At 42.5% G+C, this 11158-nt stretch overlaps 1 protein-coding gene across 1 annotated transcript in view; it reads right to left on the bottom strand.

The window, feature by feature from the left end:
- Positions 1–10799, bottom strand: part of tmem132e (transmembrane protein 132E) — a 431641-nt gene extending 420842 nt beyond the window's left edge. The window contains exon 1 of the mRNA XM_039618561.1: positions 9288–10799. Within this exon, the coding sequence (XP_039474495.1) occupies positions 9288–9348 (61 nt within the window). The 5' untranslated portion in view covers positions 9349–10799. The remainder of the gene's footprint in view (positions 1–9287) is intronic.
- Positions 10800–11158: the final 359 nt, after the last annotated feature.

The following is an 11158-nucleotide window of genomic DNA, read 5'->3' on the forward strand; positions in this document are numbered from 1 at the left end:
TCAAATAAAAGTTGGTATGGTCATATTCAAACTTGAAATTAGTTCAATCAACCTGAAATTTAAAAAAAAAAAAAAAAAAAAAAAAATGCATTGCAGCAAGATTTCGCTTTTTGCTAATAAAAGTGTCAGTTTAAGGATTCACTGTACTGTTTGCAGAACATGATGACACTTTGACAATGTCTGCTTCTAAAAGAGGAGAACGCTGCCGCTACACGTCCTATGTATAATTACCAGTAAGAGACAAGAGAAGCTGTCTGTGGCTTGTATTTGCTCTGTCTTATAGGACATCATCTAACAAGACATTAGACAATTTTACCAACTTTCTCCAGAGAAATAATTGTCAAAGTCAAACAACGAGACCAGTCTACAGGAACATACTTAAACACGCTTTTCCCTTCGGCCTTAATGACAACGAGAAACCAGGGTGAACTTAAGTCAAGTCAGTGTGGATCAACTGCAGCAGGAAAAGCAATCCCACAGCTGAAAACAATATTGTGCAGAGAAAGAATTAAGTGTTGGCTGGTTGTAGAGGAGGAAGCTGAGGTTGGTTGCCAGACTGGAGCGTTCATCTCTGAGTCCTTTAGCAGATTTGTAGCACTGGGAAATCAGTGTGGGGAAGAGAGCAGATAGTGCAAGATGTGCTGAAAGCTGAAAATCTGGTCATATTTCTCCCGCTGCACTGACTGCACACAAATGGTTCACACAGAGTCCACGGAGACAAACTGCTGATATGCAAAGCAGGCCGCCAATACTCCTACACCGGATGTTTTTTGACTTTGTTTAACTATCTGCCATTTTAATGTGGCACAATAAACACATTTATGTCCAACAATGCTCGTACAATATTACCAGTTATATCAATTGCCATTACTGATTACCTGTTTATATTTACTCTTTTACATTCAAGCCTACCTGCAACCTGCAAACTACCCAAGAGTTGTTACATTTTCACAAACGTGGAACAGCACACTGAAAAATGACACTGCATATATCTACATATCTTGATGCAACTCCAGAGAAAGACTATTGTTCAAGTATTATTATGTATACCGTACTTTTCGGACCACAAGGCGCACCAGATTATAAGGCGCATTAAGTGAAACAAAACAGTCAGATAAGTCAAACTTTACTCAACTCATTCTTCTTGCATTGATTCATTAATGTTGAATTCTCTCACAGCTGCTCTATTCCCACGTTGTTGCAGTATATTAGTGACTGACCTCGTAATGTGGATGGATTATCTCAGTTGTTCTCCTGACTAAAGTTTGGCCCGTTTACAGCATCCTGCCATGCGACTGCATTTGTCCCTAACCATCAGGAACCTTCATGTTAACTTTTATTAAGTGGAAAAAAAGTTAGCATTCATCCTCCAGCTTCCCTGTGTTTATGTTATGCTAACAGCTGTGTTGCTAGCAATCACGTAGCTCATTATATACCAGCTAGCCCAACTTCAGTAACCCTACAAATGTCACTGCTGTTTTGTTTTCTGTCTTCATTTATCTTGGAAGTGATAGCAGAGCTGTACCTTTGAATTTTTTTAGAAATCTCTCAGTCAGAACATGCTATATCATGTTTGGGGGGGAAACTAGCAAGCTAACTTCCTGCTAACTTCTAACTCCGGTAAATTTAATAAATTCTGTTTTCATGGATGCCTGGATGTTAAACTTAATTGTTACACCTGGTAAAGCAGCAACGCTAATCATTTTATTAAAGATGAAAGACTTTAGACAGTTTTTAACTCTCAGTGATGCCACAGTGTTTGACTTTGGGACCTGAAGACAGACGGAGTTTAGGACCCAGATTCCTCCGCGAGGCTCCTGACTACAGTAGCCGTAATGCTCCGACAATCCATCAAGCAGTGCGGCGTCGTAGCTTACCAAAGTCGTACTAAAATATTTTTTCACAGATTTCTGAGCACCGTGTACCACATAAAATCCATTTGAGGTCAGAAAGCACAACTAGAATTCTTACATAAGGCGCGCCGGATTATAAGGCGCACTGTTGATTTTTGAGAAAATTAAAGGATTTTAAGTGCGTCTTATAGTCTGAAAAATACAGTAATAAGATCCATGATTTATTGGGTATGCAGTAAGCTTTTAGTATAAAGCAGTCATAAGTGTACAGCACGTAAGAAATATTGTGGACCTTTTCAGATGAACATTTAATGAATCCATGTCTCAAACATCTGCTGCAGGAGCAGCGACACAGTAGGGCACGGGATGGGGGGGGAGGACAATGGTACTTATCTGTGCGAGTACTCAAAGAAACAACAGAGCAGAGTCAGTCTCCCCTCTAATTTCAGGAGGATGAAAAATACTTTTATCACACTTCAAGTCAGCCAGTGAGTTCAACTCAAATACCTTCACCTGTCTCTCCTCTGTTTGGTTCAGCTCCACGAGGGAGGGAGGGAGGAAGGACCTTTTTTCTGATTACATTTTTTCCCCTTTGGTTTCTAGGGGAGCACTGCTGGGATCTGAGAAAACTGAATCACTACAGCAGTGTCCTACAGGCTAAGACACACCAGCAGTCAGGCGATCAGACCATCAATATTATACTTTAGTGCAATTATTTAGACTAGTTTACCTCAAAAGAAAACGGAGTTGGTCGATAACAATAAGTCGGTTGATAACAATAATCGCCTATTTGGGAAAACTGCAGACAGAACGGCAGTCAAAATTCAGCTTGTAAACTCTATACAGTGTAATACTTGTGTCGGTTGTGCATCTGCATTCATTTAACGCTCACCAACACAGCAACATTAACTAAACCTAAAACAAAGTAAGAAAAACAAAAAACTCAGGGTTTCTGCTTGATAAGGTAATCTAGGACAAGCTAATTTGATGACTGTTGCCTTATAAGTGTGACTGATCATCCGTTTCCCAGCACACAAAAGCTCGCAGCCTGATGAGGAGAGATATAAGGAGTGTTATGCCTTCTCTAGTCCTCCTGTGAGGTTGTACAATCCTGGCTGCAAGGCATCAAACACTGTACAACAGGGGGAGGTCTGACCCTCTCTTGTGAACATATGTTATGTGCCACATGTGGACATGGTGCGACTTACCATTTCTGTTCAAATCTGTATTCCATGTAGTCCTCTTAGAGAAATTAAAGGGGCCACTTTCAGTGTAACCTTTTCTTCATTCAGAAAGCTCATTCTCTTTCACCGTGTCAGGGGACACAACTTATTAAATGTGAGCTATATTGCCGTGTCAAGACGACCAGAATTAGAGGAAAATGATTATACCCCTGTAACACCACAGAAGGAGCATGTCACAGTGGGTGCCATCATATCTAGACAATAAAACCGGATAAAGGTGTTAAGTAAAGCCCAGCTGGTGGCAGGGCTAACATCTTTCCCAGAGGGTGTCCAAGAAGTGGCCATTCCTCCTTTGCGGTGACAAGATCTATCGCTGTGCATCTCGATCCATTTCTGCAAGGAAATGTAAAAATCGAGGTGGTAACATTTTGCCAAGCGTGACTCACAATAGCACGGGCAGCAAAGCAAGCCATTTTAAATCAAAGGCACTGCAGAATCGTGGAGATGCGCACGAGGCGCAGCGCACAAGAACTCGTTTCAGACCAAACATATGTGATCGCCTAATGCAGAAGACTGATTGCTTCCCTGCTGAGTATAAAAAGAGCTGGAAGATGTTCATGCAAGTGCTCGTATCCCCATCTGTCCTGCAGGGAAATATTAAATTGCTTGCGGTTACAAAGACACTGAGTAAATGTCATGGGTAAATTTTATGTGGCCTTTGTCTGGTGCAAAGTTTAGAATTTCTGGAAAAATAAAAGAACTGGAGTGCTACCTGATCTGTATCTACACGTGCACACAATACGACAGTGATCACCTGACACTTCAAATGAATAATTGCCTCGTGCGGTCCAATTATTCTATACGTCCTCGTTGGACTCGAATCATACATCAAGCCAAGCAGGTGGTGGATGATTTCTGACAGAAATTTCCCTTTAATTATTTTTTTTTATTTTTTTCAAATTGAATCAAGAAAAAGAAAAAACATCTTTCACACAGCAATACTTAATAAAGAAAAAACAGATGGGCTGCATTTATGGATTGGAAAACAGTTAACGTTGTCTCACGATACACAAACTATTTCAGACAGGAGGATTTTTTTTGGACTCTGGATGCTGTGAGATTTAAGTAAGCGGGGGAAAATCTTGTATCCAAATGTCTGCAAAGATATGCAAAAACATCAAAAAACTAAAATGTTCAGCTCAAGGACAAACAACCATTGATACAGACCATTTATAAAGGCTGGATGTACTTACTACGTCATCAATCATTGGTTCTCAAGCGTGAGAGGTGGATTTGACAAAGAAACTTAAGATGCTGGGTGCTCATCCAACAGTGCCTTGGTAATCGCAAAGTAGTCGCACCCTAAAGCATACCCAGATGTTACAAAACAGAGGTCAGGCTGTAATAACTAAGACTTGAACCTAACAACTGAGGCCATAAACTCATTAGGAAAGTTTTTACTGAGGTTAGAGATCAAGTGAGCAGTAGGGTCGCTTTCTCAAGGCTCCGACATGGTCAGTCAGTGGTCCTACGCACAGCTCTCCAGTGTTGCAGCTGTTTAACGTCACCGGGGGGCAGTGTCCCAAACAACCAGTCTAGTCGACTCTTGCTTGTGCTGCTGTTGGTCCATCAACCAATTGTGGAGAGAGGTCATGATGCACACAGAGCTTAAGTGAAAGAGTTATGAAAACAAAAAAGGGGGGCTGGTTTAGCTCACTGGGTTGAGCAGGTGACCTATATACATAAAACTGTTGTAGAGGTCTCGGTTTGAACCTGTGTCGAGTATGTTTGCAGTGCTTTCCTGTCTTCTTTCTACAATCCTGTCTCAATAAAGGCTAAAAAGCCAAATATTATATATAGTGTCCACTGGAGCTTCTGTCTGGGCTTCTAAAGCTGTATTCTTTGTACATTAACGTGTCACCCACACCTACTATGTGCTGTTGGAAAGCTGCATGCTAGCATATTTGTGCTGGTTGCCTACCCCTTTACGTGAGCAAATACCTGGACACAAATATGTTATCATAAACCATGTTTTATATGTGCAGTGTGTATATGATGCATGTATGCTATTCATTTTCAGAAAACTTGGCTTTTTGCGGATAGAAAATGGACTCGAGGGAAAACTGAACACAAAAAAAATTGAGGAATTTACCCTTAGCAAAAGAAACAAGTACGTTCACCAGATTCAACCATTTAAAAGTTCAAAGAAGGTCTGACACAAATGGGTTAATGTATAGCATACAAATGCACTACTTTTTTCCCTGCAGTAAGTGCCCACAAACCCTGAAGCCCTTGGTAAAGGTCTTGCACATCCCACTACATCTGGGAGAGCCAGTCCTTCATAAAAGGTCCATTTTCACTGCTGATAGAGGACAACGTCCTTAGAATTCACAACAGCCACTGCACACTCCACAACGCCTCAGAAACAAGAGCTTGGAGAAAACAGCTCAGAAAATCGAAGGGATTCAAGCATAGCTGGGTTTCGAAGATTTTGTTTGCTTTTTGTTTTTTAATGTATTTACAATTCAGAGAAATCCAGTTTTGGCTTGTTCCAACAATTAAATGCAGAAAAATCAATTTTAACTGAATGACATGCCCACCTGCAAAAACCTGCGACTGTAATTATGGAACGAGACTGCAAGTAAACCAAGGAGCCGTCTTTCCAGTAACAGCTTCTCTTATTGTTAGTTGGCTGCCCTGCTGTTCCGAGTGCACAGATTGGTTTTAGCCTCGAGCCCAACTGTCACTGAAATGAAAAAAAGTATTAAACTGTGCCATGCTCCACATGGATTTACCATTACCATCATCTAATGCTGACGGCAAATGCCATTAAAAAATAATAATAATAATAATAAAAATATATAAACCATATGCTTCATGGATGCAGATGTGTAAAAAGTGACAGGTACACAAACAATTCAACATCACCTCGATGGGAGCAAAAACAGAATAACTAAACAGCGCCGCTGACTCATTTGCAGTCACAGAGTGTTAATGGCTATGGATATGCACCTCCTGCATGCATGTCTGCATTTTTCCACACAAAGGGATGGAAAACAGGAAACCTCTTCAAACACAGCAACAGAGCAAAAAAAAGCTTCATTTCAACACATGTAAATCAATTAGGTTGGAACATGAGAGCTGGTGTGTCACACTGCCGCTTTGTCTGCTCTCTGTCCAGTGTCTACTCTCAGAGATAGGCTGGTGCTGGGAACGCTGCCAGCTACATCCAAACTATGACTGGGCAAACAGTGCTCCCACATCCACGCTATGCTGCTGACTGCAGACGTAGCCCCGAGTAATCAGTGGCACGTTTAATGTAACAGCTAGTCACCATCTATTCTACCCACTTATCCGAGTTCACCACAGTCTTTTTGGATTTCATCCAGAAAGCTGTTCAGCCCAGGTGGTAAGCCATCCAGGTCTCAGGATCAATTAACATAGTAGATAACTGCCTAAACACCAGCTAAATGTACAATACACTGCCACAGCTCTGTTTCAGCAAAGGAAGAAGTCAATTTGCTCAAGATTAATTTTTGAAATCGCTAAAAAGCAAACAGTTAAGAAAATAATCAGCAGTTACCTCCAAAGAAACTATAAATATTTCCCCTGATTCACTGCTATGTTAGAAAACATGTATGTGGGTGGAGTTCCATGGTATATCATTTAAATGTGTTAAGTATCAAACTTTTTTTTTCTCTTTTTTTTTTCCAAACCTAACAAATGTGAAATCTGTATGTAGCATCCTGGAGGTTTCTTCCTGTTAAAGGGGAGTTTTTCCTTCCCACTGTCACCAGAGTCCTCATAGGTTGGGTTTTTGTTGGGTTTTTCTTCAGTATGTGTTATTGTAGTACTTTTGCTTAGTTGTGTTATGGTTGCATTAGTTTCCTCTCTTCTCCATATGCAAAGCCTCTCCCTGCACACTAAGCCAAATTTTACTTTCTTCCATAAAAGATAATTTTACTTTTTGCAATTTACCGAAAGAAGCCTCCTGACTTTACTGGAAGTGCAATAAGAGCTTCACAATTGCTAATCTGTCTACAATGACAGAGGATAACGACTCTTTCAGATCAGACTTAAAAGAAAGACAGAAGCTGACAGCTAAAAGCACTGACATTGTCATCCTCGCATCCCCATAGCCCACCCACTAATAAAAAAAGAAGTCAATCTTGGAGAAACAATGCCTACAAAAGCACTTCAAACACCACCCTGCCCTAGATTAGACCTCAATTCTGATGCCCTATTATTTCACCGGAACGTACCATTTCACAAGTAGCCAGAAAACTTTATTTGAACAGCTCTTATCAGTGAACATGCCTAGCTCAAGTGTCCTTGAAAACCCTTAATCCCTATCAGCTCTGGGAATGCTGCTCAGCACATGACCTCTGACCTTCCTGAGGAGGGGGTACGGTGAAGGAAAACAACTGAACAATCATAACGGCATCTCAAAACGAAAGAAGAAAAAAATATCCTAGTGAGGGCTTTATTCCATCAACTGCAAAGGGGGAAATAATCTTTAGCGTGTTTACAACACTGTGTGCCAGCCAATATATATGAAAATACAAATTCAAGGTGAGAAGAATGAGAAATAATAGATTCATTACAGCACTGGATTTTCCCCAGAGCGGTCTTAAAGTCCATGATATTGCTTTTTCACACCTGGGGATTTGCCTGCTTAGCTCTTCATCCAGCAGGTCTATTGCATTTCTCTTGAGGTATTCTTACAAAATTGTTTATTTAGCATGAGAGTGACAAGGAGGGAGAGGTTTAAAGTGCCGGGATGAGCGCAGGAGGAAGGCTTCCGTGTGCAAGTGTGAGAGCAACTTGACGTCTCCGAGGCCAAGAGCCTCTGAAACCATCCTTAGGGGGCAGCCGGCCACGCGCCAAATCTGTCCCTGCACTTGCTTTCAACAGCAGCGCCTTTATTGTTCAGGAAGGTGGGCACCCTCCCCACCCCTGCACTAAGCAACGCTGACCACAGGCGTTAGTGGGATTTGTGTAGGCACGCTATTGCAGCATAGAGCACGCTGGCTTTACAGCCTTGGTGAAGCCATCAAGGAGAGTATATGCTTTAGTGCACACGTAGGCGTTTCTTTTGTGTGGTAATGAAACTGAGGCAAGACTTGGTGAAAATGAGTAGGAGAGGGGAGATACTGTGCAAGATGTCTGAAAGGATGCAAGAGGTGGTTACGCACTGAACATGGAAGGAAAACTGCACTCCGTCTCCATTCGGCTTACTGGGCTGAAGCACAGAAGAGTCCTAATCTGGGTCTAAATATAAGCACCTTTTAAATATGCCTGCAAATGAATAAACAGAAACTGCACTGCAAGTTGCTCGTCCTGGGGTTGCCTCCCAGCAACACACTTAATCCACGCATTGCAATGTCACACTTTGCTTACTGCTGGAAACAGTCCTGCACCCCTGCTGCTGCTGCTGCTGCTGCATCAATAAAAAATAAAGAGTTGGATATTAAAGGAGGATTAGTGTTTTGGAGTCCAACTAGATCACTGGGACATGTCAGGAAATCATCTTTGAGGATGTTTGATTTAGATTTCATCAGCACATGTAGAACACACTGTATGTGTATCGGCTGTGTAACACACCGTGACTTTGAGCACGAGCAGCAGATGAAATCACTTCTCCAATATGTTGCGAGTCCTCGAGCACAAGCAACTCTAACCTGATGTTGAGTGGGTATTTTAGCCTTTTTCTCAGCTCTCTATAGCGTTTGAAGTGTGGCTTTTTTCATGCTTTTCTGACTGTGATGATCATGAGAGTTAATTACATCCGCAGTGCTTTTTTATTCCAATTAAAGTATCTGGTTTGATGGTGTGCCTGCCATTCTCCTCTGGAAAAAAAAAAAAAGAGTTACCTAAGAGGGAAAAACAGACCAGAAGTGAAGCCACTGTTGAATTTCTTCAGAAATGTGTAACAGGAGTATGACTGTTTGTATTTGGTGGTGAGGGTGTGTGTGTGTTTTGTTTTTTTGTTTTTTTTGTTTTGGGGGGGGGGCAGTCATTTAAAAAATAAAAATAATATATCATTATTATTATCATTATTAATAATAATAATAATAATAATAATAATAATAATAATCAACAAGAGCAACTGCCTCTGCAGTGGCATGTTTCAGAAATTTAGGGCCATTGCTTTCTATGCAACATGATTATGATCCTGGAACCCTGTTGGCGGGTGTGTGTTTTGGGGGGGGGGCAGGATAGGAGGGGAGGAGGTAGAAGGGGTACTCACCACATGAAAGCGCCGCCACACAGATGAAGAGAGTCCATCTGAAATCCCGTACACCTGACATGGTAGAAATCCCTGCAGGAGGATGTTAAATCCCAGCTGTTGCAGTAGCCGATTGAGGGTAAATAAACCTCTCTGCAGGTGTTAGCCTCCACACGACGCTGTTGCAGTTCTTCGAGGGTCTTAAGTTGGATAATGCGCAATAGACAGAAATGCAACTGCACGAGTATCTGAGCGGCAGTGAGTCCGATGTAATTTGGAGGTCTTCAGAAGCAGAAATGTTACTGGCCAGTCTTCTCAGAGTCTTTGCGAGCAGCGAACCTAAGGCACGGCATAACCGCGTCTTCTCCAGGCAACGCAGAGCGTTTCCCCCACATCAGAGAGCAAAAAGTTCCAACTATCCTGATCCAACCCGGGCAGCAGGGAGGGAAAAAACTGTGTTCCACAAACGGACACGAGTCCTTGCGCGACACTCGATAAATGGCCCCCCACAAAAAAAATTATTATAAATCAATGGACATCAGTGGAGAGGTGACGCGCGCCCTGGCTTGAACCACGGGGATGCTGCACGCGTTCTCCAAAAAGGATCAGACTTGTCCGAGCAACAGACGGCAGGGAAAGAGCAGCAGAGTGTCCCTGTGAGGTTAGTCATTCTCCAATTAAAAATTCAAACATGAAATTCCTTGCGCAAATCATGGAAACAGTGGAGAGACGGGAGGAAAACAACATAAAAGAGGCATCCGACGGATCCGCACCGTTCTGGCTCAGCTGACACAGACTTCTTCTGCTGTTATTAAACGTCCACAGCCGAGAGAAAAAGGTGGGAATGCATTCTGAGCCGTGGAAGGTGAAATTACAGCTGTAATCAAGCCGAAAAGGTCCGAGTTGGCCGCAAAGACCCGCTTTCCACCCTCCCCTCCCGCTCCAGCTCCCTCACGTTTCCAGTAGTTCACCTACCGCAGCGCGATGCGACGGGAATCATTCACGCGTCCGCTGATTTTAAAAAAAGAAGAAGGGCACAAATATCCAGAAAGCTGACACTTTTTAAAAAACGAGTTACTTTGTGATGTTAAGACCGAGAGCCTGAGCGTAGCATCGTCGGTGCCGCTTACCGGGAGTCTGAAACAGAGCCAAGTCCGAAGAAGTCTCCAGTTTGGTGTGTAATTTGTCACCCGGCTTGAGCGCACTTTTCTCAGGTGTTCCTCCGGCGGAAGCAGCTGCTGTGCCCGCTGTCCTCCCCTCAGCAGCCCCGCTCCGGGATTTTAAGTCCGCTTCAAACTAAACGTGCTCACCTTAAAATGTCCAGAGTCGCAGCTCCCGGTCATCAAGCCCGCTGTGGGGTAGAAGACGTGTCCGGAAGTTTCTTTCAAAATAAAATAAATTAGCCCACGTTTAATTCTTATTTTAAGCGATCTGCTAAATCGAGTCTTATTAATCATTTCCAGTGGCCTAATAAAAATGCACCAAATATGATCAACTTTGGCAATACAGTGATGACATCATTTAACCCTTAAAAACGTCAAACCCCTTTTTTAATGACGCTGAACGAATATAGAGAATGAAAGAGTTCATACCGAAATGAAACCGGTGATAGGGCAGAAGCTGTTAACTTGAGTGTCACCCCTGCCATTCCTCACCTCACCTAAGAGCAGGTGAATGTGTCACAATTAAACCCAGTTTCAAACGGAATTAAATGGAAACGCGTATTTTGGGGCTTTAGATACACGCGTGTTTTCCAGGTCGACCCGTGGGATGTAGTTTAGTCTCAGCGTTCAGTTAGTCGCTCCTAAACGTTATCCTCTTGGCTTTTATCTTAAAACGCCACACTGAACACTTCCGGTGTGGGCCACGTTAGGCGTAGTGAACTTGACTTT

Source organism: Oreochromis aureus, linkage group 10, assembly GCF_013358895.1.
Source record: "Oreochromis aureus strain Israel breed Guangdong linkage group 10, ZZ_aureus, whole genome shotgun sequence".
In the NCBI taxonomy this organism is placed as follows: Eukaryota; Metazoa; Chordata; class Actinopteri; order Cichliformes; family Cichlidae; genus Oreochromis; species Oreochromis aureus.